The sequence below is a fragment of the Perca fluviatilis genome, chromosome 6, assembly GCF_010015445.1.
Source record: "Perca fluviatilis chromosome 6, GENO_Pfluv_1.0, whole genome shotgun sequence".
Taxonomy (NCBI): domain Eukaryota; kingdom Metazoa; phylum Chordata; class Actinopteri; order Perciformes; family Percidae; genus Perca; species Perca fluviatilis.
In genome coordinates, this window is record NC_053117.1 from 19513473 (window position 1) to 19540239 (window position 26767).

The 26767-nt window shown below is 39.6% G+C and overlaps 3 protein-coding genes and 1 long non-coding RNA gene across 8 annotated transcripts; 2 read left to right on the plus strand and 2 right to left on the minus strand.

Moving 5' to 3' along the window:
- Positions 1–1195: 1195 nt before the first annotated feature.
- On the minus strand, positions 1196–3980 carry LOC120560999. 3 transcript variants are annotated; one of them, XR_005639554.1, is made up of 4 exons: positions 3754–3980; positions 2013–2134; positions 1674–1798; positions 1487–1559 (listed from the first exon to the last, which is right to left on the minus strand). It is a non-coding gene; the product is annotated as an uncharacterized LOC120560999 (long non-coding RNA). The 3 variants fall into 3 exon arrangements; XR_005639555.1 differs by lacking the exons at positions 1487–1559; positions 3754–3980 and adding an exon at positions 1196–1221 and having other exon boundaries at positions 2013–2394; XR_005639553.1 differs by lacking the exon at positions 3754–3980 and having other exon boundaries at positions 2013–2394.
- A 723-nt stretch (positions 3981–4703) lies between these two features.
- On the plus strand, positions 4704–18851 carry si:ch211-102c2.8 (trichohyalin). The gene is made up of 31 exons (XM_039802953.1): positions 4704–4789; positions 5213–5350; positions 5444–5544; positions 5645–5699; positions 5795–5917; positions 6657–7202; positions 8537–8614; positions 8720–8815; positions 9471–9578; positions 9670–9751; positions 9885–10014; positions 10134–10226; positions 10305–10414; positions 10539–10665; positions 10786–10905; positions 13098–13211; positions 13364–13594; positions 13691–13753; positions 13845–13940; positions 14199–14300; positions 14379–14561; positions 14676–14771; positions 14871–15103; positions 15210–15336; positions 15417–15500; positions 15595–15806; positions 16518–16544; positions 16742–16817; positions 16948–17154; positions 17284–17334; positions 17500–18851. The coding sequence occupies exons 2-31, from the start codon at positions 5299–5301 to the stop codon at positions 17563–17565; spliced, it is 3789 nt and encodes a 1262-aa protein (XP_039658887.1). The 5' UTR covers positions 4704–4789; positions 5213–5298; the 3' UTR covers positions 17566–18851.
- A 355-nt stretch (positions 18852–19206) lies between these two features.
- On the minus strand, positions 19207–22670 carry ccdc117 (coiled-coil domain containing 117). 3 transcript variants are annotated; one of them, XM_039802961.1, is made up of 6 exons: positions 22546–22670; positions 21622–21828; positions 21431–21481; positions 21055–21327; positions 20325–20471; positions 19207–20180 (listed from the first exon to the last, which is right to left on the minus strand). In XM_039802961.1, exons 2-6 carry the CDS (start codon positions 21762–21764, stop codon positions 19937–19939), a joined length of 858 nt encoding a protein of 285 aa, XP_039658895.1. In that variant the 5' UTR covers positions 21765–21828; positions 22546–22670; the 3' UTR covers positions 19207–19936. The 3 variants fall into 3 exon arrangements, with proteins under 3 accessions (XP_039658895.1, XP_039658894.1, XP_039658896.1); XM_039802960.1 differs by lacking the exon at positions 22546–22670 and adding an exon at positions 22109–22539; XM_039802962.1 differs by lacking the exon at positions 22546–22670 and having other exon boundaries at positions 21431–21478; positions 21622–22539.
- Positions 22671–22829: 159 nt separating this feature from the next.
- Positions 22830–26562, plus strand: tcn2 (transcobalamin II). Its single transcript, XM_039802955.1, has 10 exons — positions 22830–22981; positions 23277–23344; positions 23564–23750; positions 23908–24077; positions 24559–24711; positions 25182–25354; positions 25467–25641; positions 25739–25919; positions 26018–26136; positions 26266–26562. Exons 2-10 carry the CDS (start codon positions 23287–23289, stop codon positions 26325–26327), a joined length of 1278 nt encoding a protein of 425 aa, XP_039658889.1. The 5' UTR covers positions 22830–22981; positions 23277–23286; the 3' UTR covers positions 26328–26562.
- Positions 26563–26767: the final 205 nt, after the last annotated feature.

A 26767-nucleotide genomic window follows, 5' to 3' on the forward strand; every position in this document is an offset into this window, starting at 1 on the left:
TTCCTGGGAACGGGGTGCAACGGCTTGAGTTATGTTTTCTCTCGTTTGGTGGGTGTGTCTCTCGATTATTGGCTGTGTTCGGAGTCGCTGAAATATACAATATTTCTCTCTTTTGACTACACACTCGTGAGCTGTATATCACTGCTTCACAACAGCAGTGTGTACATGTTGGAGAACAAAAACTAATTGTCACACTATATTGTCCACTTTCTATCATAATGTAAATTATTTCAGTAGCAAAAAAATGTGCTGTCCCTGCTACAGCCTCTGCTCCAGTCTGTTGCCAGTTGGGGGAACTCCTTGATGGCCGGGCCGTTACTCAGGAAAGTAGGGTCCCTTAGCGGTGGTGCTGCAGTGACAAGAAAAAAGATTTGGGTTTTGGCGCTATTCGAATAAGTATCTTTTAATACATTTTGTTTCATCTCCCTTTTTTTTGAAGTGGTTGAGTAATATTTTTTTTGCAGATGTGAATAGAATAGAAATGACAAGTATGAATATGGCGAGCCAAATAGTTGTTAACGGGTTTAGTTAAATTCTGCTAAATTTTCCTCAGAAACTCCCATTCAGCCTTTAAATATAATTGAACAGTAAGGACATTTGGTCAGTAGGGGGCGTAGCTCTGTGCAGTTTCATTTTGGATGAAGTTCAAGGTGCGCTGTTTACGGTAGAAGGGATACAGCTACGGACCAAAAGTTACACAAAAATCCCGCAAAATTCTAGACTAATATAATATATTTGTTATACTTTCACCCAGGAAAACGTGTTTCATTCCTCTAGAGTTTTTTATTCCAAACCGACGTCTGTGTTTCCTGAACTTAACAAGTCATTTTGGTGCCTAAACTTAACTGTCGCACCGTAGCTGTATCCCATCTAGCCTCAACCGCGAAGCTGTTAAAGTGCCATTCTGACAATATGTATTTAGATCACTTTGTAAATTAAAGCTTTAAATAGCATGTTATAAATCGTCCCATAAAAAATACCATAACTTTCTCTCTAAAAGGCTAACATCAAGGTTTCATAGTAATCACAATTATTTAAAAAGTAGTTACTTTTGAAACCAAAGGTGTCATTTTATGCTGCCCTCTTTTTACTTCCTACTCCCATTTTCAATTATGATTTTGTAAACTTACCACAGATGATTTGGCAAAGTAATGACTGGGAATATGGCAGCTTTCCACATTTTCCCGTTCAATATCTTGGTCATCATGGCAATTGAGAGATCTGAAAAATACAAACATAAAAATTTAAACAAGATAAGAACCTTAATTAATCCCACAGTAGAGGACATTTTCAGTGATACTGCACCAGAAGGAAAGTGCAATGACAAAAGCATCAGTAAAAACGCAAGAATAAAGCAGTTAAAACTGTTCAGTATACAGACAAAAGTTAATTTAATCACGTATTGTTCACAGAGGAGTTATTGATATTGTAGTATAAAGGTGTAGCATTGATGTTGCACGTGAGTAAATTGTTCAGATAGGGCGTGTGTGGTCTACTTGGAGCAGTGTTGATTATAAAGTCTGGCAGCAGCAGGAAGGACGTGTGGTATATCTCCTTCACTGCACTGATTAGGGTTACATTTGAATACAAAATGTAACTTAAGTACAACTTCAAAGGGTTAAAATATTTACTATTGATAGATGGATATGATTTAATAATAGTTTATTACCTACCCATTTCAAAGTCTGCGTAGGTCTTCTTCTTTGGCTTCCTCTTCTGGAATCATTAGTGCCTCTTCCTCTTAGCAGGCCAATTCAGCAATGGTCATCAAATCAGTTTTCAAACTCTTTCCTCTTATCTGAAAGAGATTAATATACAGAGGTAATTAATAATTCAAGTACAATGTAATAGATAGAGAAAGTCTAGGACCCGTTGAACACACAGGGGGTTAAAAAAAATAGAGCAACACATAAGAATCATGGGAGTGCGCACTGCCGCCCAAATACTAGATAGATTCAGATTACAGGTGTGTAATTTGCTTCTTGCAACAAACTAATATGACAATAACATACCTGACTCTTTTCACTTGTTGATCAGGCTTATACACACACACACAACTATTATTGTGGTATGATGTCCTTCATCTCTGCATTGCCTTCTCTCCCACCTCCTGCCGACGTTTTCTGATCTTCCACTATACATCATACCAACATAAAAACAGACACACTATGTGAAAGCTACTATCAAAAAATACTGGTCTTTTGTGAGGATGCAGTATTTTTAGTATTGTAACTACTGTTTCGCAATGAACACAGTGTATTCCTGACATTTTGTAGAAGATGGTGATATTCTTAGCAAGAACCCCCTTTTTAATGAGGGATAACTAGTGAAACAAACAAGCAAACAAACATCAACTAACAGTTTACCAAAGTTACCCTTGCTATAAACATTATAGCACACATACGTCGCCACGATGTATGGCGATGTATTGGCGATGTAATCCAAATTCATCGGGGATACGTAGTAGATTGCTCTTTTGCTCACTGGCACGACGTCCCCGGGACGTCGCTGCTGTACGTTTCAACGACATATAGCCGCTCTCTCCGCGACGTATACATATATACATCGTTCCAACGTATTTCATACATCTTACAGACGCACACATAGCTACATCGTTCTAACGGAAAAACGGGAGAAAAAAAAGCAATATACCAATTAAATTATTGTGATATTGATAATTGTATTGATCTCAAAGTCAAATGTGATTCAATATGTCCATAGAACGTGTTTAGTCCCTGTTAAAGCCGATTATAAACCGCTAATGTCAGTTAGGCTTATGGTCAATTTAGCTTCAACAAAAAGTTAAACTTAAAGTTAAGTGACTGGACAGTAACTAGTTACATTAAGCTAACGCTAGCTTGCCAAGTAAATTGTTTTTATTTTAATTAATCAACGTTAGTGATATATCAGCAAGAAAATCATGGTAACAGGTGACGATGCTCATTAGTGTTTTGAAGGCCCTCGAAAACGGGTGCCATCTAGCTAGCTAATAACTGATGTTTTATGACCGTTGGCACTCCCAACCCCATTTTCAAAAATTTAATGCAGAGTGTACATAAACGAACCACAGTCTTACTAGCTAAACTGTCCTAAACTAATTTTACATAGTGTCATTTAGTTAATAAGCAGGGTAAAAATAAAATGTTAGCCTGCCATTAGACGGCCCCTGAACCTCTTCACCTTTTTTAAATATGATTTAACGTTAGTTGGCAGATTAGCTAGCTAGCTAACGCTACATGCCGAATTTACCTTTAGCTAGCTACATTTTGATTTTATAACAAGTCTTCAGCTTTAAATGTTCACTGTTGAGATTTCAGCTCCATTAAAGCCAAAACAAAAATCAAATTAACCGATATGAGCAAAGTATGACTGAGGTGCGGCACTCAGTTACTGTTAGCTAGCTAGCTAGCTAAAATTAACGTTAAGTGATATCGGGTAACGTTCAATTAGCTATAGCTAGCAGCCTCACCTTAGCTAACGTTACTGGCATGTACTGCAACTGAGATTTAATATAGCTAGCAGATAACTTTTTAGCTAGAGCACGGATATTTTAATTTTAAATGAATGTGAAAAAGGGCGGCTAGTGCGATGTGAGCCTGATCTAACGGCTCTAAAGTTACTTTAAACCATGACATGGCGTAACTTACTAACATAGCTATCTTGTTATTAGCTAGTCCGATGAACACCAACTTCCACATGAGAAAACGTCGAAATATTTGTATTAACGTTACGTTAAGATGAAATAGTGCTTACCATGGTATTTGACAGCAGCAAAGAAGCAGTCTCCATCCTAACCCTTCATAGACTGGCAACTTTTTTCCCCCCTTCCTTTATCGACTGTGGCGCGAATATGTTGCTGGGCGCAGAATTCAGATTCACTGTCCATCACATCAACAGTGTGTGTGTACAGTAAAGACATCCAGACGCTCAATAAACGATGCTTCCAAATGACCCGCGAACAACTGAGGAACCGTTAATACATCTCACCGACATAGTTAATATGTCGCTGCGATGTATAGATTGTGATCATAATAAGACGTCCAGACGCTCAATAAACGATACTTCCAAATGACCCGCGAACAACTGAGGAACTGTTAATGCATCTCACCGACATAGTTAATACGTCGCTGCGATGTATAGCTAGATTGTGATCATAATAAGACGTCCAGACGCTCAATAAACGATGCTTCGTTATTCTTCTTTATGACCCGCGATCAATTGCAGACGAAGCGATCAATTGCATACGTCGTGCCGACGTATGTGTGCTTACTGGGTAGTAAGTATGTCGAAAAAAGTGATAAAAATAAGTCATAGTATGTCAAAGAAAGTCTGGAAGAACCTTACTGTCTATGGGAAGAACAATCAAACTCCACACAAAAAGGCCCAGCCCACAGTGGGAATCGCCAAGTTTGGTATAATAGTAAAAGTATAATACCGTACAAATAATTAGCGAACTTGTCGGTATTACCTTTATAGGCCAATATAAAAGAAACAAATAATGAATTCATTACCTCACCGAAATTTATATCAGGAATAAGAACACATTACAGGCAATATAATTGTACAGCTATTTTAATGTATGTGAAAATCCTATAGACTCTTCTACAGACTGTCTGGGCTTCTCTGGCGCTAATATTGCCGCTGGGCTGCTCTCACTTTCATGTGCGGGTGGCTTGGCGAGCTGTTTGACAGTTTCCATGGCAACCAGAAGCTCCTGTCAATCAAGCACCGCAGCTCAGCACGGAAGAGTCAAGTTCAGCATCGAAGTCTCCGCGTTTAAACCCTGAAAGTAAGTAGGTTGTTGATGTTTGAGTCAGTACAATGGTTGCTGAACGATTTAGTTCTATGTTTTGTCTTCTATAACCTAGCTAGCTACATGTAAATTAAATCATTAGGGAGTTTTGGACTAACTATAGCATCTGGTTCTGTTTGGTTAGTCTGGGCTAAGAAAATGGTATTTAGCACTAACGTTACTGATATTATATTAGCTTTCAGTCATGGCAAGCTAAAGATTTGGCATTACAGTGTTAAGGTGGACTGACTTGTAGCCTACAGCTCCTGTACCTAATGTCCCCAAAATGTCCCCATTTTGGGGAGTGTGAGACAGAGGAAGGAATTTATAGTCTTCTTAGTGAAAAGAGGGACAAGTTCAATTGTCTTGGTTTCCTGGACAACTGAGCAACATAACCCCCCACTCCTTATGACTGTCCAGTCAGCCTTAACCAGTGGACACTGAGGATTTTGTGTCTGTATGGTACTGCTGAGTGGATACTGGATACTTGTCTTCAGCAACAGGCAATGGCTGACAGAGGCCATGGCAGAGCAGACAAAGATGAGCTTCTTTACCCAGGTTTTGTATCAGCAGTACATCTATATCATGTATATCTCACCCTCTTGGGAGTTTGCACGCACTGTTAGTGACCCTTTTGCCTTGCCTTGTCAGATCTTCACAGCAGTGTGTCTGGACTGGACTCTCCTCCTCTCAAACTGGACCACTGTGACCTTCTCCTAGATGCTATTGATGCTCAGCTTGGTCAGCTGCAGGTCTGTGATTTTTATTCTGTCTCTCTGCTTGTCTGTATGTATGTATGTATGTGTAATCCAGAATAAATGTTTTTAACAGTAAACAGTGATTAATATGCAGGTCCAGCCCCAGAAACATCAGGCAATTTCTAGAGAGCATGATTGCAGTGATGCAGGTCATTTATGTCATAACCCACACCTTATACCAAATTTCAAGATTTTATTTTTTATTTTTCAGGTGATAATCTGTGTTTTAATTTGCTTTTTCTAGCTCCTCTCAACTGGAGTCAATCTCTGAGCAAAGACACAGGGCTTGGGAGTACTACTCAAACAAATGACATTCCTATTTCTTGTCTTGATTTGATAAACACTCTGACAATGGAGCAAACATCAGGTAATATTTCAATATTAGTATTATTAATGGAAAAACACTAGCATTGATGACAGAATTTAATTCCCACAATGCTGGCGAGGCGCCAGTATATATACAACCAGTAGCTTTCTAAGTTGTCACTCCTAACCTGACGCTTGAGGGGGGGGGGGTTGTTTGACACTGTAGCCAAGTGACATACTACACTATCATTTTTTTATTTTTTTATGGCATACCACACTATGACACTCTTCTTTGACATACTACACTATAACATTTTTTTATTATTTTTTATGGCATACTATACTATAACTTTCTATATGACATTTTATGGCATACTTTTATGGCATGATATACAATGACATTTGTATGACATTTTTTATACCATACTATACTATGACTTTCTATATGACATTATGGCATACTATGACTTTTTATATGACGTTTTTATGGCCTAATGCTACATGATCATGATACCCTCGAATCTATCCTAAAGGAAAGTAGCTATCTGCTACAGATAATTGCCTGTTGAAAAAATGCATTTGTGAATGGAGCCACGTCATTTTAATGGACCGCAGAAGATTAAAATATATACTGTATATATGCATGCATTTCATGTCATGTTCAGGAGCTGCACAAAATGTTTCTGAGGGCCTGTGTGCTGCACTAGAATCTATGGTTTATATGAAAGTGACATTAGGACAACAGAACCAGCTTTTTCTTTGCAAAAAAGCACCCTATCTCTCTTCTGCTCTTCCCCCAGAGAGTAGCACAGGTTGCCAGGACGGTCCCATTACTCATGAGGAAAATAAACTGAAATTGGACAGAAGGACAAGAGACAAAGAGGAAATAGAGACTCAGAGGGAGCAGGTGATGTGGAGGCTCCAGAGGCTGCTTGGAGAAACCTGTAACGAGGGAAGCATGACAGGAGTAACCCACCCTCCTTCAGACAGCATCTGCACTGAGGACTTTGTCCGATGCTTCAGAGATGAAATGGTTGAATTGGCATTGCCAGTGAATAATGTGCAGCAACTTGACAAAGAGGAAGAGGCTGAGAGGACAGAGATACTTGACTGTGACACTTGCCAGAGTGAACAAAAAGGACACTGTATTCTTAATGTCGACAGAAGAGGAACAGCAATGACTGGGGAAAGCAACAAAGACACAGAGACGGCTCACTATTGTCAAAGAAAGGAACTGGAGAAATGTCTTTATGACGGCTATGGAGTTAATACATCATGTAGTGAGCAAGCAGGAGCTGGAGAGACATACAACACACCACAGAGGCTTGGTGATGATGGCAGTAGCAGTGAGTACTCACTTTACAAACTCTTGATGTCGATGATTACAGTGCCCAGATGAAATCTAACTCACAGAACGTGCCTCTCCCTACATCTAATGGGCATATTGCCTTGAAATTTACTGAGCCCATTCATTACCCTCAGAGGATGAAACCTTTCCTTTCTGGATGTGATCTTTTGCAATACCCTTATCCCAAATTTCAACTTTGCACACATACATAACCTAATTAGATTGAAATGTGCAGAGCACATTCATGGGGGTGAACCTTTTAATGAAGGACCCCATGGCCTTTCCTTAAGTGCCACCCATAGACAGTAGAATAAATGGACCAACCGATCCCGTTGCTCTGGACGGGGACCAGTGAAGGCTATTAGAATCACTTTTCCGGTGATGACTGAGCGTTACTGCGCAGCTGCAAACTGAGCTTGCCGACGTAGATGTGACGTGAGCAACCTGTCTGAAAGTTGTAAGTTTTCTGGTAGCCATGCCCAAGGAAGCCAGCCTCCGGAAAGCATAGCTCCTATGGAGCCATTTAGTTGCTAACAAGCCATCACCGCCCGTTAGCATCCCATTGACTGCCATTCATTTTGGCGTCACTTTGACAGCGAATAACTTTACATCTGAAGCGTTTAAAGACTCTATTTGTCCATTGTTTATTTCTAAAGAAACACGACAATTTATAAAAGGCTCCATTACCTTGTATCTCACGTTATGGCCCAGTAGCAGACGTTTTTGTAAAAATAGGCTAACGATTGTGTCATAACCACGCAACTTACTGTCGCATAGAAGAGGAATTACCATATAGTACAGGAGAAGCTCGCGGACAGTTTCGACTTACATTAGCTGTTTAGGTTTAATTACTAATGTTAACTAGCATTTTAGTTAGCAATAATTAGCCTGTGCCTATGTTATCTCCTTACATATACCTACGCTCTCCGTCTCTGTAAGATTGGCAATGATTGAGATTTCTCTTGGCACAGCTACCAGAAGACTTCCAACTTTCAGACAGGTTGCTCACGTCACATCTACTTCTTCAAGCTCAGTTTACAGCTGCGCAGTAACGCTCTGCGCTCACCGGAAAAGTGCTTTTAATATCCTCCGCCCAGAGCAACGGGATCTGTTTGTCCATTTATTTTACTGTCTATGGGCTTACACCCTTGGTGCCACACGAAGGATAAAACTTTATATCTTTATCCCCAAGAATAGTACAATGAGTATATTGTTTGTAACAGTCCTTTTGTATTATGGGTTGTAGTTTACATTGCAGCACACTAACCTGCCTTTTGACTTTTAGTCCTATTACTTTTATGGGTCCTTTACACCTTTTTTTTTTCCTTTCAGTCCACAGAACAGAGATTGTAACAGAACATGAAACCCTGTGGCAGAACAGCCGTTCTCCTAAGACCAGGAGCTTGGCAGGTACCACACACAGATTACACTGCTCCTGCAGGCACAGTCTCACAAATCCTCTTGGAAATTCATTCATTACAAACAGTGATTGTAGGCCATTTTCTTTTCTTATAGGAGTACCTGTGTGGAGTTTTGACACCGTGTCCATTGACAGTGACCTTGACTCAGTCTGCACAGAGCAAGTCAGGCAGCATATTCACAGGCAAACAGGTGAGAGATGGCAAACAATGTGGAGGGCAGCAAGTCTCAAAACATGTTAATATATCTAATATCACCATTTGAAAATTTGATTTTATTGATAGAGTAGCCCCTTCAGATGTAGATTCTCATTTTTCAAGGGGGTCCTATAAACAAAACAAAAAAAAGATAAAACACATACAAACAAAAACAGCATTAAATAACAAACACTGCAAATACACAGATACAGACAGCTCGCTCACCCTCTCTCACCCACACCCCCAGCCCTCAAGTGTTGTACAGGAAAAATGTAATAAATAAATTACATCAGCATAAAGAGCAATTGAAGCAGTGTGCCTTTAGTTTATTAGAAGCACAGATACACTGAAGATTGTAATAACACACAAATTAAAAGCATAAACAGGCTGTTTTAAGATGAGAAAATAAAGATGTCCTGAAGCAGCAGAAAGAGGTAATAGATCTCAGAAAAACAGGAATATTATTCCAGTCAAATGGAGTTTTGTATTGGAATGACCTGCATCCAAAATACAGCCAACAAAAAGAGCTGACAGCACAAACTAAAATATTTAAGAGATAATGCTTGAAAGCAAACTCTTAAAATGCAGAAAATGATAGTAATGAAGAGTACAAAAAATACAGTTCACATCAATTGTGTGATCCCCGTCAGGATGGCGCTCTCTCACTCTGTCTGTCACGGGCATGGATGACTACTGTACCAACCAGAGTGACAACGACACACCCACACAGGAAGAAAGTGAACCTCAATCTACATCAGGTAAAGCAAGATCTGACTGTGTATTCCTTTATGAGTCCACAGTAACAACATTTAAATGTCATAGAATTTGCCTTTTTTTGTTTTTATGAAGGCCAAAGATCCTCTTATGGAAATGTACATAACAGAAGTCCTTCTGTCAGTAAAGCACAGCGCAACAAGAGAGAAACTTACAGGTAAATCACATGGAAGAACATTTAAAAACATATTTTTTTTTTTTCCTTTTCTTTAGTGTCTTGTTCAATTTTAAAATGATTATTTTTTGCACATATTTCTGACTAGCACATTGTGCATGATTGTGTATCTCAGACTTGTGTGTTCTTTGGAGGAAAATGACAATGACACAGATGAGGAAATGAATCACTGGCCTGAGAGGACATCAGATAAGATGCACTCTGATTGGGCGAAGATGAAAGAGCGGCTCTCTACACTCCGACAAGTGAGAATAAGTCTCCCAGTCATATTTAGTATAGAGAAATGTTTTTATGTCATCTGTATAAATTCACCTATGTACATGTGTATGAGAAATCACTTAACTGGTCTGTGTGACTGGTATAGAAATGTGAAAAGGAGGAGCAGACACTACAGAACAAGAAGACTCAGTTAAAAGATGTTGAGCTCTGCCTCTCTGAACTTCAACACAGAAGAAAGGTAATGTGTACAGTAGTTTATCAGAACACTGCATACAGAAGTCTCACTAATACTCACAGTTTATGTTATATGTCCCAGCATGCCTTGCAGGAATTAGAGCAACTGACTGTAGAGACAGCAAAGATGGAGAAGGAGAGGAGGACTCTGGAGTTTGTTCTGAGAGACAGAAGGGCAGGGAAAGACTCTAGGTATAAAACCAAACTCCTACTAACTGTATTATACACTGTATACATCAACATGGGAACATCACATTGCATCAACATAATCCTTTTCTGTATAAAGGGTAGTGATACAACTATGAATGTGTTTTAGTTGCCAGCTGCATGAGCTGCAGAGGCAGAGAGCGTCCTGTATCCTCGAGATGAGAGACATGAAAGAAGAACTCGCAACTCTGAGTCAAAGTAAACAGACTCTTAAGGATTCGGCCTTCACGGAGAGGGTAATGAAACCTGAATCAAGCAATATGTCAATTCTTGGTTGTGTTCAGCCATTCACATGTTTTAATACGCAGGGTGTTTTTTTCAACAATTTTATTGTTGCTCCACTGTTCCACAAACAGCCCAGTGTCGTCATGTCAGTGCTGGAGAGAGAGGAGATGGAAAGACAGCTGGATAATGCCAAAACAGAACTGTTTGCTGAACAGCGACGTGCAAGAGAGAAGCAAGAGTCCATGCAAGAAGTACTGTGTTTAAGCCTATTTGTGTCCATAATTATAACTATAACCATAACAAGAATAAAATAGTTTAATGTAATAAAACAGCGTTCACACTTTAAAAACCACATTCTAAATAATAAGTAATAAAACATCCAAAAAGAGTTATATTTTTAGATGAGGAAATAACAATAAAACATTTTAACCAATCAAATTATAGGCTAGTAATGGGTTTGTCTCCAGTGGTACTAGAAAATTAAAGGTAAATTATTTAATGTATTTAAAGACTATTACTTATTAAAAGAAATAGGTACAGTGCCTTGCGAAAGTATTCGGCCCCCTTGAACTTTTCGACCTTTTGCCACATTTCAGGCTTCAAACATAAAGATATAAAACTGTAATTTTTTGTGACGAATCAACAACAAGTGGGACACAATAATGAAGTGGAACGAAATTTATTGGATATTTCAAACTTTTTTAAGAAATAAAAAACTGAAAAATTAAGTGTCCAAAATTATTCAGCCCCTTTACTTTCAGTGCAGCAAACTCTCTCCAGAAGTTCAGTGAGGATCTCTGAATAATCCAATGTTGACCTAAATGACTAATGATGATAAATAGAATCCAGCTGTGTGTAATCAAGTCTCCGTATAAATGCACCTGCTCTGTGATAGTCTCAGAGGTCCGTTTAAAGCGCAGAGAGCATCATGAAGAACAAGGAACACACCAGGCAGGTCCGAGATACTGTTGTGGAGAAGTTTAAAGCCGGATTTGGATACAAAAAGATTTCCCAAGTTTTAAACATCCCAAGGAGCACTGTGCAAGCGATAATATTGAAATGGAAGGAGTATCAGACCACTGCAAATCTACGAAGACCCGGCCGTCCCTCTAAACTTTCAGCTCATACAATGAGAAGACTGATCAAAGATGCAGCCAAGAGGCCCATGATCACTCTGGATGAACTGCGGAGATCTACAGCTGAGGCGGGAGACTCTGTCCATAGGACAACAATCAGTCGTATACTGCACAAATCTGGCCTTTATGGAAGAGTGGCAAGAAGAAAGCCATTTCTTAAAGATATCCATAAAAAGTATCGTTTAAAGTTTGCCACAAGCCACCTGGGAGACACACCAAACATGTGGAAGAAGGTGCTCTGGTCAGATGAAACCAAAATCGAACTTTTTGGCAACAATGCAAAACGTTATGTTTGGCGTAAAAGCAACACAGCTCATCACCCTGAACACACCATCCCCACTGTCAAACATGGTGGTGGCAGCATCATGGTTTGGGCCTGCTTTTCTTCAGCAGGGACAGGGAAGATGGTTAAAATTGATGGGAAGATGGATGGAGCCAAATACAGGACCATTCTGGAAGAAAACCTGATGGAGTCTGCAAAAGACCTGAGACTGGGACGGAGATTTGTCTTCCAACAAGACAATGATCCAAAACCTAAAGCAAAATCTACAATGGAATGGTTCACAAATAAACATATCCAGGTGTTAGAATGGCCAAGTCAAAGTCCAGACGTGAATCCAATCGAGAATCTGTGGAAAGAACTGAAAACTGCTGTTCACAAACGCTCTCCATCCAACCTCACTGAGCTTGAGCTGTTTTGCAAGGAGGAATGGGCAAAAATGTCAGTCTCTCGATGTGCAAAACTGATAGAGACATACCCCCAAGCGACTTTACAGCTGTAATCGCAGCAAAAGGTGGCGCACAAAGTATTAACTTAAGGGGGCTGAATAATTTTGCACGCCCAATATTTCAGTTTTTTATTTGTTTAAAAGGTTTGAAATATCCAATAAATTTCGTTCCACTTCATGATTGTGTCCCACTTGTTGTTGATTCTTCACAAAAAATTACAGTTTTATATCTTTATGTTTGAGGCCTGAAATGTGGCAAAAGGTCGAAAAGTTCAAGGGGGCCGAATACTTTCGCAAGGCACTGTATTTTGTGTTTCACAGAAGGTTTTAACAATTTGGGTGTGATAGCAGGGTCTAAACTTGATTTAGTTTTTGCAGTATTTATCGGTTTGTTGATATTTGGATTACTGATTAGGTGTTTAACAGATTAACAACTATTACTATATTGTGAATGTGTCATTTCAGTTTTGCGGTTTTCTTTGCAGTTTTTGTTTAGCACTTTGTGTAAAACTACAGTGAGAAGGTATTTGTATTTGTTGAAAATATCTCTGGATGTGTTTCTGTGTGATCTCGGAGCAGAAGTTGGAGGAGACTCGTGAGGAGCTCCAGAGGGTCACAGAGGCAGAGAGTGTACTGAGGAACAGCTGTACTTGTCTGGAGGAGAAACAGAGGCAGAAAAAGGATCACATCGAGGTGGCACCAAATGACATCATACTCTAATTTAAAAAAAATTTAAAATCCAATTAGCTGTTAAGCAAATAGCACACATCCACTTTTTATGGTTACGTTTATTGATTTTTTTTTTTAACTGTCCCTACTATTTTTGGTGTATCTCTTTCTCTCAGGCGGTAGAGTTTCAAGTAAGCGAGCTGCAGGGTGAACTGGGAGAATGCAAGATCAGAGTGGGCACTCAGGAGAAGATGTTGGCTCAGAAGGAGCTGCAGCTACTAGATTTACAGGAGCAACGTGGGGCCTTACAAGCAGAAAGTGATAGAGTGAAGAGGGAGCTACAACACCTGAAAACCCAGCACCGCAATGCACGGAAAGAGGACCATGAGCAAGCTCATAGAATGATGGTATGTGCTGTGTTTTTTAAGACTACAAGTCGTGTTTTTTGTAATGTAACATTAAGTAACAGGTCATTAGAGTTCCTCTTTTTTTTTTTTATTCAGGAGGCAGCATTAAAGCAGCAAAAGAAAGAATTGGCATTGGCTCATGAGCAGCAAATCCAAAAGGTGACCAACATGTCTGCAAAACTACAATACTGATTCTTTAAATGACATCATCACAGTTTGATTAATGATATAGCAATCACTCTGGCTGTAGGTTAATAAACAGACTAAAGAGGAAAAGGCAAACGCTTTGAAAGAACAAGCTCTGTCTCTCACACGACACATTGAGGCCTTGAAAAGTTCCATTCAGGTCAGTGTCTTTTTGTGAACATATGAAATCCACTCCCACACTGTCTCAATGTAAACTGTTTGGTGTACAGTTTTACCCAAAGTATCTTGCACTGCCATGAATGCATGTGTTGTATGTAAAGATTGGGTGGCATTAGTTAGTATCAAAACCTAACTTTTCTATGTTATTCTCATGATTATTGCACTATACACTATACGTACAGTAAGTAAAAACACTCCACAGGGTTACTTTTCATGTGATCATCTCTTATTCTGACAGCTAAAAGAAGAAGAGGCAAAGAAGCTGAGGGATTCTCTGGAGCAGCAGAAGCAGGAGGCAAAGAACCGTGAAGAAGAGCTGCATGTAGAAGCTTTGGAAAAGGTACTCTGATAATCCTCTTATATATACACAATATTTTTCAACACAATTACATGTTATGCACAGTATGCATCCTTTCAGGTGCACAAAGCAATAGAGGAGGAGAGGAGGAAGTGGGAGGCAGAAAAAGTGGAAGCAGTGCAGGTGCACTGTGGGATACTGGAAGAGCAGAATAGAAAGAGGCTGAAAAGCATGAGGAGTGAGATGCAGCGAGAGAAGAGTAAAGCACTGGCTCTTCAACATAAAATGATGGAACTAAAAACTGTAAGGTGACTCGCAACCATGATATGTAACATTACCATCTTAAATAAATCAGGAATGTATTCTGATTCTATTCTGATTTCATTCTCTTTCTATGACTTTCTTTTTATCTGAAAGAGAGTACAGGAGATGGAGAGTGAAAGCTGTGCACAGCAGAGAGAGCAGGAGTCTTTGCTGGCTGTTATTTGCAAATCACTGAAAGAGGAGCATCAGGTTGAGCTGCAGAAGTTGCCACAGAAAGCAATAATTTGCAGTCGCACAAAGAAATGTGGTGCTGTAGAAAAGCTGACATGGTGTGGTCTGTGGTCACAGGAGAGTCAGAGGGCAGCGCTGCGGCTCGAGGAGGCTGCTCAGCTGGCAGAGAAAGAGGCTGACAGGCTCCGGGTGATGCTTGAAGAAAGGGAGAGGAGCCATAACCAAATCACAGCTGAACTGGACCAGCAGCTCAGGCTCTGGGCCAAGGAGCTGGGAGCAGAGTGCCAGCATCTACACCTCTTAGTGGAGCAGAGTGGAGCCAAACAAAGTTCTGTGCACCTAACTCCCAGGTACAAATTCCTGCTCTAGTTTACATACATATCTGGTTTAGAAAGACGTGAATATTTTAAAGGAAACATGGTGTGCTTCCAATTCTCATGTCTTTGTATTGTGCAGTCCTACAGCAGCGGAGGCTCTAACAAACCTGAGAACACTAAGAGAGCAGTTGAAGCAATTGATAAACCATCTACAACAGGAGCTTGATTCACAGAAACAAACCACTGCGCAGCTGAGAAAAGACAAGGTATAGCTCAGACTGTGCCTGATGTTTTAAAATACAGAACATTAAATGTACACATGAATACAAGTTCATATTTTTTTCAGGAGTGCGAATTGAGCATCCAGAGGCAACAGCTGAGGATGAACAGAGACCAAGCCTTGGATTCTCTAAAGGAGCGTCTCATTCAGGTTTGAATTGACACACTCTGTAAAGCACATACTCTAGACACAGAAAACTCATCACTCACTGCACTCTTTTGTGCAACGCCGTCTGCTTCTGCAGGAGCACATTGAGGAGTTAAGCAGTCTGAACTGGCCTCATATGTGTGATGGAGGGGCTGAGGGAGGAGGAGTGGCAGCATCACTTCGCAAACAGCTGAAGGCCAAAGACCTGGAACTCAGGCAGGTTCAGAGGAGCATGGGTCAGTGGAAGGAACAGACTGCAGCTCGTCTGGCATGCAAGTTTGAAGAAGAGTTGACAGCGGAACTAGAAAGGTAACATGCGAACAAACAGTCATAATAGAGGCACACAAATGTTGTTCTAAGTATTAAAGTGCTCATATTATGCTTTTTGGTATGTTCCCTTTTTCTTTATTGTGTTATATATCTTTTTGTGCATGTTATAGGTTTACAAAGTGAAAAAGCCCAAAGTCCACCCCAAAGGGACTTACCATCGTCCAGAGAAAACAGTGTTCACAAACTGCTCCAAACAGCTCTGTTGTAGTCCAGCCATTACTTCCGTGACGAATGTGCATCACTTTGTAACACACGTTGTAATGCTCGCCTAGCTGCTAGCGTGGCACAACCTCATGCTCTGCAACTGACAAGCTAGCAGTACTTATTGCGCATGTGCAACTCCCAACAAAGATGGTACAAAAGTGAGATGCCTCACTCTGTAGCTAAAACAGAGAGCTCAACACACAGGGTGAAAAGAGGAACTGCAGCAATGTGCAGTACAACAAAAATATGGTGTTTTTTGAAAATTAAACCACATAAACCTATTCTGGTACAACCTCTAAATCCAATTATGAACCTGAAAATGAGCATACTATGAGCACTTTAAGCAGTGATACTATTTGGAAATGTGAGGTAAATCTGCTCTTCTTTCAAAAATGGCCCAGAATCCAAGAAAACTTTATGATCCATAGGATATAAATAAATAAATATTATGCTTTTCTATATTTAAGTTTTGCTCTAATCCCACAGGTGCAAGACAAAGTTGTTAAGGTGCAGGTAACTGGTTTCTGATGACATAGTTACTAACCAGCTGTCTGTCCTTACAAGAGCATGATCTCACCTCAACTCACTGCGATACAGTATGCGTCTTATAGCATAAAAGTAACACTGTACATGTCAACTAATAATTCCTTCATGTAGTTATGTTAATTATTCACAACAAACTACTTTTCAAATAGAGGTTTGTGTTCCAGAATACCATCAAAGACTCGAGAGGAGAGTCAGAGAAAGTGTGAGAGGCCTGAAGGACAGATGATGTTTAGTGCAAAGGTAAATGTTTTACTGTTGCTGTGTGGGCACGAACACCAAGCTTTCAGAGATATGTAACCTAAAGATATTTCATATTCATTTGTTTACTGACAAAATACCTCTTATCTCTCGGTTTCTTTTTCCCCATCAGGAAGCTCAGAATTCGGTTTGCTCTCCCTCCCTCCATGTTGTGGCCTCTGCTGCCTCCCACAGCCCCTCAGACGTGGCTTCATTTAAGCTTCTACGTTACCTCCAGAGCAGAGTCAAGCAGCTCCGTGTAGAAAACCAGGCCTACACCCAGAGCCCATCGCCTTCAAACACAATCCCTTTAGATTTGGCAGGATCCTATCTTACAACAGTGAGTATATCGTTTTAATAGCCACTAGCTGCATCCACAATGGTGATAAATAAGTATACTGCAGACATTAGTATTTGATGCATACTGCAGTTTTTACATTTATAAATGACAACTAGTACTGTCCTCTAGAAGCACCACAAGAAACAAGACACATCATCCCAAACTAGCTGCTTGTCCTCGGTAAGAGGGATTTGAAATCCTCTCTTAGTCAAAATAAATCTAAAAGTACGATGAAAAACCAACTGCAAATGTGGCAGTATCATTAACATTCAATTATTATTTCAATAATTATTATTTCTGTGCTTGTCTTCATTATAATATGAAATACTTGTGTCTACTTTATAGATCACTCAAGGTCAAGCCGTTCCTGGGATTCAGAGTCACTCATCCATCAGGACAGTCTCAAGTTAAGGACATGAAACCTATGTGTGTTGCAAACACCAGTGATATAATGGAATGCATTTCAAGCTATTTCCTGTGGCCAGAGAAATGAATCATTTACGGTTACATGTACTTAAGACTGCAGGTTAACGAGCAGGTCACAGTGACAAATTACACAACCCAAGATTTGGTCATTAAGTTCCCATTTTTCTGTGTTAAGGAAGTTCAGTTTTATGGCTTCAGGTTACAGTAAACTCTGAATAAGCGATGAGCTGACATTTCACCAAAGATCATGTGAGTTATGTCAGAGAACCTCATAAAGCTGACAGGTCTTTATGGGAACCCTTTGTATGATCATAAATGTTACAAGATGTTAAATTGTACACAAAAACAGTTTTGTAGATTGCTGGCAAGTTCAAACAAAATGATGTCGTCAGCATTTAATATAATGACTTAACCCTCCTGTTATCCTCAAATTTACTAACATCTGTTATCCTTGGGGTGAATTTGACCTCCAGAAAATGTTGGTAATTAAAAAACTTTTACCAAATATTTATGTTGATAGCCTAAACTGGCAACTAGAAAATGTTGAATGTTATCTTCCCTCCCTCACAGAGGATGGGTGCGTGTGTGTGTGGGGTGGGGGTAGGGGAATTGAAGATTGTGAAATTGCAACAACCTGCATGTGAAAGTGACCTCAATAACAGCCAAAACAATCTCAGCAAATTTGTGTAAAATGTTCATATTTTCTATGTATTTTACAGCTAAAACAGCCTGGGGTCAAATTGACCCCAAGGAACACCGATGTGTACAAAATGCATACAGAACATTGAAAATATATCATCATGTTAATTTTATGTTTACCCAGTTGTCCCCATTAAATTAGGAAAAGTCATTCAATATGAAGCAAAAAAAAATGATGTCAAGCACTTTTTTAGAGATGTTAAACATTGAATGGGGTCAAATTGACCCCAAGGATAACAGGAGGGTTAATTAACTTTGTTTTGTTTCATCTTAATGTAAAATAATCCGCTGGGACTGACTTCACATATTTTAAGGATGGTTTCCCTATAATCACTTCTGCTATCACACATGCAATCTGTTATTTTCAATTTGTTAGCCATGCTCCGGTTTTACAAGGCGTTTCAGCAGGCTGGAGTAGTTGTGTTGTTGGTTCTCCCTCTGAGATCAAAAATGTTTAAAAAGGAGAATGTAGGACCAGCGCCTATTTATAAAACTACTATTTGCCAAAACATAATTGTCAGCATAAGTCTTGTTATCAGAGCTGGCCCCAACTGAACTGATCAATAAAAATCATCCTCAATTAAAACAATGACTTGGCTCCAATTCACTTGACACAGTAAATCATTTAAATTTAATTGACAAATTGGAGGCTGTTTTTAATAACCTAATAGTTCATTGATTAAAACCATACTTATCTATTTTTTTTTCAAAATATATGTATGCATATGGTCACTTCCACAGGGATTAGTCCAGGACCCCTACTCTTCCTGAGGTAATGATAACACAATGATTACAATGTTCACCAAACAAGAGGATTGCTTTCACTTAATTGAAGTAAGATTTTGTCCAATTATGCCATGCATAATCTCTACATGGACAATATAAGAGTTTATTTAAGAAAATAAATAAAATTCCGAACACACGATGGCTGGTTGCAATTCTGGTAATGTATTTATGAAAATACAATCAAATCATAAAAGAATTTGCATTTCCATGACTTCTTTACGAATTTCTCAAAGCTCACAGATGGTATGCTAAGCACTATAGGAAGATAAACTTCTATCACAAGTACAAAAGCAAGCAGGATGCTGTGCGCAAATGTGAACACAGGAACAATATTTAGTGTCCTGGTAATGATGGCCAGAAGCTGAACATAAAAACTGTACAAAATTTAGATGCTGCACACTGATGTTTAACAAAGAACAAAGTCATATTAACAGTATACCAGTGTGTTGTTTGCCGGGCTTTGGCAAATATTATGCACAAATTATCTTATTTCTAAGGGCAAAGGTTAATTCTGTAATTTATATAAATTGGTTATGTAAGGCCGTCTTTAGAACTTTTGAAAGTCTTGAAATCATGACAGGTGTCTTGGAGATTTAAATAAATAATACTGATTAGGTCAGCGTTATGTTACACATGTTATATCTTAACATATAGTTGTATGGTATTATATTGGGAAAAAAAACTAAACTGAGTGACTGTAAAGCAAAAGATGTGGTGCACAACTGTCAAAAAAAACAGCACAATATTCATGTAAAGCCAACGTGCCTTGCCAAACTGACCAACTTCAAGAGGTTCTGAGTCCTTTAGTCTTTTTTGCAACTACATTTCAAGTCTTTAACTTTAGCATGGTTTCTTAAGTCATCAAGCACCATTACATTTCCATGTCCTCCTCTCCAGAGCTATGAGCTACAGGAAAGCTGTACAGAGAAGAGTGTGTGTCTGCAGTTGGACTGGAGGGGTCGAGGGGACTGTGAGGGGTGGGAGATGGACATGGAGTCGGGGGTTGCCGAGATACTGTCTGTTGTTTACGCTGTTTCTGTAATGAGCCCTTTCGCTTCTTACAAAAGGGATCGTCTGGTGGCCGCCACAACACCAACTCCATGCAAGAATGGCTCCTAAAGATATGAGACAAAAATAAACACTGGGGAAAAAATGTGTCTGGAGCTTTTCAAAGAGGAAACAGCGCAACATGAGTCATGTTACCTCAAGTTACTTCATGAAACATTAAACGTTCCAATAACAACATTAAGAGAACGTACACAGACTGGGCTACCGTGTGCGGTAGGATGTCGCTGATGCCACGCTGTAGACCCTCCTTCAAACTGTCAGAGATTACCAGCACTGGCCGTCTCGGGGCTGGCTCTACATCCAGATCTTCATCCTCATCGTCATCTTCCAGTGTAATTCTGTGATACACAAATATCATTATTAGTATTTGCTTAAAGTAATAAAGGGTACAGTATGTGTTGATGTCACCTTTTCATGTGATACAACTCCCAAAGCCATCACCACCACTAAATGGCAAAACAAACTCATTGTGACATAAATGGGGAGACCTGCAATACTAGGAAGGAAACTAGCAAATATCTTGACAATGTAAGGGTGAATGCAACTGAAAATACCAGACAGTCTGTGGAGTGTATTTAAAATTTGACATTTTTTTCTGACATTTACAGTACATATTGGTAAGTGATGATAGTTAGTCAAGTCAAAATCATGACTCGAGTATTTCTTTTTAAACAAAGTTTAAACTTTAAGATGGGTTTGTAACGGATTTGGATACATTTTAAACTTGTTGTCCTTCATTTAGACATCAGAGCCGTGACCCACAGTAACACAAAAAAAATAATCTAGCAAGACAATACGACAGATTCCAAGATGGCTAATTCGATTTTTGGTCATACAGTGTCAGTCGAAGTCTAATTCTTCTAACAAGCAAGAAGGCAGATAGTTTTTTGCAACTTTTTGCACACATTGCATGTTGCATACCTGTCTTCGATCTCCTGAAGTTTCCTCTGAGCTGCCTCTATCTCCATGCAGGAGCTCTCTTTCTCTAGTCGCAGCAGGGCAGAAGAGGGCTGTGGCAAAGTCAAGTTCTCGGATGATGGGCAGGGCTGTGAAGGTGCAGGGCTGGCTTGCTGTGCAGGCAGCGGAGGGCAGCTGTTCGCTGTAGGCCAGTCTCGATCAATGCTAGTGTCTGAGTTCTCTGAAATGTTCACTTCTGCCTCGACCATTAACCTCCTCCTTTTAGCACTGCATCCCCTGAGAAAACATTGAGATATTTATCACAACACTCATACAGTATGTGACTATTCCAAGCATTGTGAATTTTTAAGACTGCTCTTTCCATGCATCTCTCACTTACTCATCATCAACTCTCCTCCTGTGCTTCCTGAGGCATCGTGTCTCCCAGCTGCTTTGGAACACAGAGGGATATGTCAAAACACATAATACAACATGTCAGGTTAAGATTGAAAAGTTATTTCAAGTGTTGCGTTTGTATTTCTAACAGATGTATGGAGTGAATTTACAATCTCCAAATCACCCGGTACATACTTGTTAGATAGAGTTGCTCTCTGTAGGTGACCAGATGTACTTGGAGATCCGAGATCAAATTCAGGTAGGTTTGTGGGGCCCGAAAATGAATACATGGCTGGCAGAAACCCCAGTGCACTGCTTGTGGTTGCAGGGTGATGCATGGTCGTCCAGTCGGTGAAATTATTTGAAAAGACCCACGGGTAGATAACTAAAAACGGATCTGATCTGGAACATCAGTATTGATACCAATCAGATAGCTAAACTGTTAAAATGTATTTTCTGTAACGTTACATGGCGCACAAGTTATAAACCTGTTTACACAAGGGCAGCTAGATTATCTAGCTAGCTACGCAACTGCTGCACGTACTGTTAACCTTAGTATGACGTTACAAATAAAACTGGCTATTATTATAACGTGACATGGTAATACACAATGACAGCTACATTCCTGCGCTAATTAACAACTTTGAATAAGTCCACCAGACATATAACGTTACAGACCGACCTGTGCAGCTGCCCTGCCCCTTCGTGTTTTTGTTGTTGATGTTTAACGTTAGCGAGTATCCATCAGTTCACACTGTTTTCCTTTGGAATAATAATAATGCCATTAATCCATTAGCACATAGCAACAGGCTCTACATGCTCAAGTCTTACTAGCTTAATATTGATACCACCCGCGAGCAGATAGCCCCCACATTAAAGGTAATTTTGGTGTGAACTGCTTGAATGGTAGGCTGCGATAAAATGACGCTAGGTGAGTCGCGCCAGAAAACTCGTCAAGGTTCTAGAAAGTGCGTATGTTACGTTAAGTGAATTGTGGGAAGTGTAGTTACTGATGGCCAACGAGTTACTACAAAGTTTGCGTTGAACACTGCGATACAGAAGCAAAGATAACGAAGTGAAGTTTTAGTTGGAGCGTTAGCACCAGTTGTAGCTACTTACGTTGGCTAGCATTAGTTAAAATGACAGTTTTCACGTTTACAGTCACTGAGTCCGACCTTTCTTTTACTGTCTATGAGTCCGACGCAGACGGATATGTGTAAAGTAAGATAGACACCTGCCACTTATACGTTCGTATTTACCAAAGAGTATATGTGTTGACAAGATAGTTTCCTCTGCCCATAGATCTTATTCTATGGTTTAAAGCATAGACAGTATATAATGGACCAACAGACCCCGTTGCTCTGGACGGAGACCAGTGAAGGCTATGGTTTAAAGGGACCGTCTTGCTTTTCTCATGGCTTTGTCATCTCACATGACGAGTCATGTGACAGAGAAATACTAGAAGCTGTTGGCTCTGACTCTGTTCTTACCATAGACAGTATATAAGGTTCTTACTCAGCTCGGATTCTTCACACTGGAGTCACTCTCTAACGAGGTAAGACATTTACAAGTTAAAGGCTTACAATCTAATTACTAAACCGCCATGACAATAATAATGATCTTGTAATATTTAACTATCATCGTTGAATATATACTATTCACAGGTATTTTGCATGTATTTTAGATTTATTATTTGACAAAGGTGCCTGACTTTCTCAAATAACGTGAATACTTTCATTCTAAGCATTTTTTTTTTATCTCCCCATTTTACAGTAGGCCTATTATCTATATTATTCGCCTACTTTAAAGTTTTAGGCAGCAATATTGATTTCCACTGTTTGTGTCAACAGGTTGCCCAGAATGCTGTCTTTGATCTTAATCACAGGCCTACTTGCCTTTACCTCTGGTAAACCATGTGGTAAGTTTATTATATACTTCATATAATCCAGTTATCACCAATCATTTAAAAATCCTGACTGGCCTTACTGAAACTGCTTGAACACTGGAAAAACCCAGTTTACAAATACACTAACTCACTGGTTTGGACATTCACTGATTTTGCAATTACCAACCTCATGCAAGTGTTGTGTAATTGTCAAATTACACAGAATGTTGTCATTTTTATATTTTAATCCAGATACTGAAGCCAACCGTGAGCCGTACCTGTCACTCAATAAGAATCTCCTTCGCTCTCTGGAGACGCCGGAAGGACTCCCCAATCCTAGTGTCCACTTGGCATTACGGCTTTCTAATTACCACAACCTCGCCAAAGAGAGCGAACACCTGAATAGACTGAACAATTATTTGCACAATAACCTTCAAAGGTATTGCACTGTTTACAAATGCCCTCATTCTACAGTGTTGCTTATTGTTGTGACACATCACATTTAATGGTATTTTAAATCTGGATGTCCATTGAATTTATGTTTTTTTTCCTTGATGTTCTCACCTGAACCTGAGTCACCTGTGTGTCTTTCTCAGCTCTCTCTCTAACTGCCAACCTGTGGTCGGCCTCATGGCGCTGTACAGTTTGGCTTTGAAGTCCTCCTGCTACGACCAGAACACAATCACCTTCACCGTCAGTGAGAAGAGTGAAACGCTGTTGACCCACCTGAAGAAGCAGATGGAACAAGAAAAAGAGCATATTGTCTGTAAGTTTTCCTTTGACCTTCTGGAGGCCAACGGTTGTCATAAAAAGTGTTCACCATTCTGTTTAACATTGTGCTACGAAATGAGTTCAAAGTTTATTTAGTGTGGCTATTTTTTCAGAAGGGAAATCCAGGAAAATTGAAACAACAATTTAACATTTTATAATGTATATGTTAAGTATTTATGTTATTGGCAAACATTATCAATATATCTTATTTTCACAATGACTCTACTTTAGCTTTATAGAATTTTAGGTAGAGCCAATTATCTCAATAAAATATTAGTGTTTAGGTTTTACTTTTTGAAGGATTCTGCAGCACCAATTTTTATTTCAGTTTTGATTGAATTAGTCATTAGAACAGCTATTGTTATTCCATCCATATAAGGAGAGAAAATAAAGTACTTTTTCATTTCTTGAACATTACGGTGAAGTCATGTTTTAATATGATTTGGTTTCTTTTATTTCTTCTCTCCTTTGCACAGTCACCCATCGCCCTTTGACCAACTATTACCAGTACTCTCTGGGTGTGCTCGCTCTTTGCGTGAACGGCATCAGGGTCAACAACCATGTCAGCAACAAGCTCATCAAGGCAGTAGAAAATGAGGACTTCAAACATGGAGACTCTGAGAGTATTGGTGAGTGTAACCTCCCTAAATGTTTTCTTTTAGCTGTTGAAATAAATAGTAAATCGATGTTGTGCAGGAAGGGATGCATCTTAATTCTTAAAAATTGTCAATAAAGTTAGTGTACTTACCACTCCTACTGTGGACTAAGATATAACGCTGCAAACTGTCTATGGTGGAGTGAGATAGTCTGAAAGATAAAACTTGCTGTTTTGTTGCATTACATTTAAAGTCATATTTCAGACAGATAAATTCAATGAAGTTACCTCAGATTAATTTGACTAGGGGGTCATCTCACAGAAATTTGCCAGAATAAAGGTTTAGGGTGGGAATGTGTACATAGCCTTAGCCTCAGTTCTGTTAACACTACCACAATGTTTACTGTATAAGTGAGGAATCCAGCTTTAGTTTTATCCAGTGCTTCAATTTAAACTCTCCCTCTGTCTGTCACATACATATATACTTTATCCCTATCTCCTTAGATACCTATGCCATGGCTGGAATGGCACTCCAGTGTGTGAAGAACGCTGGTTCTCATGTGCAGAACGCTGCTGAGCTCAACACAGCCCTTAGCAAGATCAAGCAGAAGATCTTGGCATCTAGAAGGACAGACGGTCACCTTGGCAATGAGTTCAGCACAGGCCTCGCAGTTCAAGTAAGGATCTTTTTCCTTATTTTTTGTTCAGCTCCCTCTGTCTCTTTAGTTACATTAGTTTCTACAGAACACAATCTTTGCAGCTCAAATGTTCTTCTTTGTTGTGTTCAAGGCCTTATTGGCGATGGGCAGCCCATTTGCAGAGTATGCCACCTCAATGGAGGCCATGAGGATAAGCGCCAGAAACAACATATACCACAACCCCATGGCCATATCTCAGATCCTGCCAGCTCTCCAGCTGAAATCCTACCTAGCGGTTGAAAGCATGGGCTGCCTCAATGAGAGTGGTATGCAGCATTTTATTCTACCCTCTGTGGCCACTGTGGTTTCAGGTTGTCTGTATTATCACTGTTTGTGTCATGGTGTGTGTGTGCATTCTTACAGACACTCTAGTGCTGGAGCCCATTGATCCTGTGGTGGTTGTAACTAGCCAGACCAAAGTGACTGTGATAGTGGAGGTGGTAACGTCCAGCGGGGCAGCTGCTGTTTACTCTGTGGATGTGCCAAAGGATAGCTCTCTGTTGGACGCCCTTGAACTTCTCAAGACAACATATGTTGGCTTTACGTGAGTTTATATAATGTACCTTTGTGCATTTCAGCTTTTTATAGCTTAAAGTCCTGTATGCTTGCCTACATTGAGGAATATTTGATGCTGTGTTGCAGGTTTGAGACTGAGCCCAGCCTGTGGGGACCTTTCCTAAGTGTGGTGAACGGAGAGCAGGCCAGACAGAGCGACCGCAGATACTGGCACCTCTCCTCTGATGGCACTCCACTCAGTCAGGGTGAGGACACACACACATATTACATTGTGACTCACTGATAGAGCATTCTCTTTATTTCTTCGATCTACAGCTTTAATTTCACTTTGGTAAAAAAAAAAGAAGGAAAAAAATGCTGGTTTGCTCCCTCAGGTGTCAGTGATTTCAAGATCGAGGCGGCTCAAAAGATCACCATCAAAAACACAAGCTACTGAGAGTCAGTCACTGCAGATGCAACAGTGATTGAGGATCACAAGCAGTTCATTCCTTTGTCTATTCTTTGTTGTTTTAACCAGTGATTATACTTAAATTGTCTGATGCTATAAATGGTCATAGTGATTTCACTGAATTTTTTTCATTTCAAGTAGGTTTGAAGCTTAAATAAAAGTCTAATTTAGAACTAATTGAACATACTTTGCAATGTAAATTAAAAAGCTTTGGATTTTAAAATGAGTGTTAAATGTTTATTCAAATGTCTTACAAAGCGTGATTGTGCTTTTTTTTTTAAACAATAAAAAAATTGTGATGGCTGTTAAAATGTTAAGTTGTGGAAATTGTACAGCTTTAAATTTCACAAATATATGAAAATGATAAACATTTTGGGTTAGGTCTACTGCATAAATAGAAATAAAACAACTGACCTCATCCATCTGTG

What these genes read in the sequence shown, in the direction of transcription:
- si:ch211-102c2.8 (XM_039802953.1), top strand. Translation starts at nt 5,299, where the DNA reads ATGGCTGACAGAGGCCATGGCAGAGCAGACAAAGATGAGCTTCTTTAC. An exon ending in ATTCGGCCTTCACGGAGAGG is followed by an intron (nt 10,666 to 10,785) that starts GTAATGAAACCT and finishes TTCCACAAACAG; the next exon opens with CCCAGTGTCGTCATGTCAGT. An exon ending in CACTGAAAGAGGAGCATCAG is followed by an intron (nt 14,772 to 14,870) that starts GTTGAGCTGCAG and finishes CTGTGGTCACAG; the next exon opens with GAGAGTCAGAGGGCAGCGCT.
- tcn2 (XM_039802955.1), top strand. Translation starts at nt 23,287, where the DNA reads ATGCTGTCTTTGATCTTAATCACAGGCCTACTTGCCTTTACCTCTGGT. An exon ending in TGGAGACTCTGAGAGTATTG is followed by an intron (nt 24,712 to 25,181) that starts GTGAGTGTAACC and finishes CTATCTCCTTAG; the next exon opens with ATACCTATGCCATGGCTGGA. An exon ending in GCACAGGCCTCGCAGTTCAA is followed by an intron (nt 25,355 to 25,466) that starts GTAAGGATCTTT and finishes GTTGTGTTCAAG; the next exon opens with GCCTTATTGGCGATGGGCAG.
- ccdc117 (XM_039802961.1), bottom strand. Translation starts at nt 21,764, where the DNA reads ATGCATCACCCTGCAACCACAAGCAGTGCACTGGGGTTTCTGCCAGCC. An exon ending in AGGAGGAGAGTTGATGATGA is followed by an intron (nt 21,328 to 21,430) that starts GTAAGTGAGAGA and finishes ATGTTTTCTCAG; the next exon opens with GGGATGCAGTGCTAAAAGGA. An exon ending in CACACGGTAGCCCAGTCTGT is followed by an intron (nt 20,181 to 20,324) that starts GTACGTTCTCTT and finishes TCATATCTTTAG; the next exon opens with GAGCCATTCTTGCATGGAGT.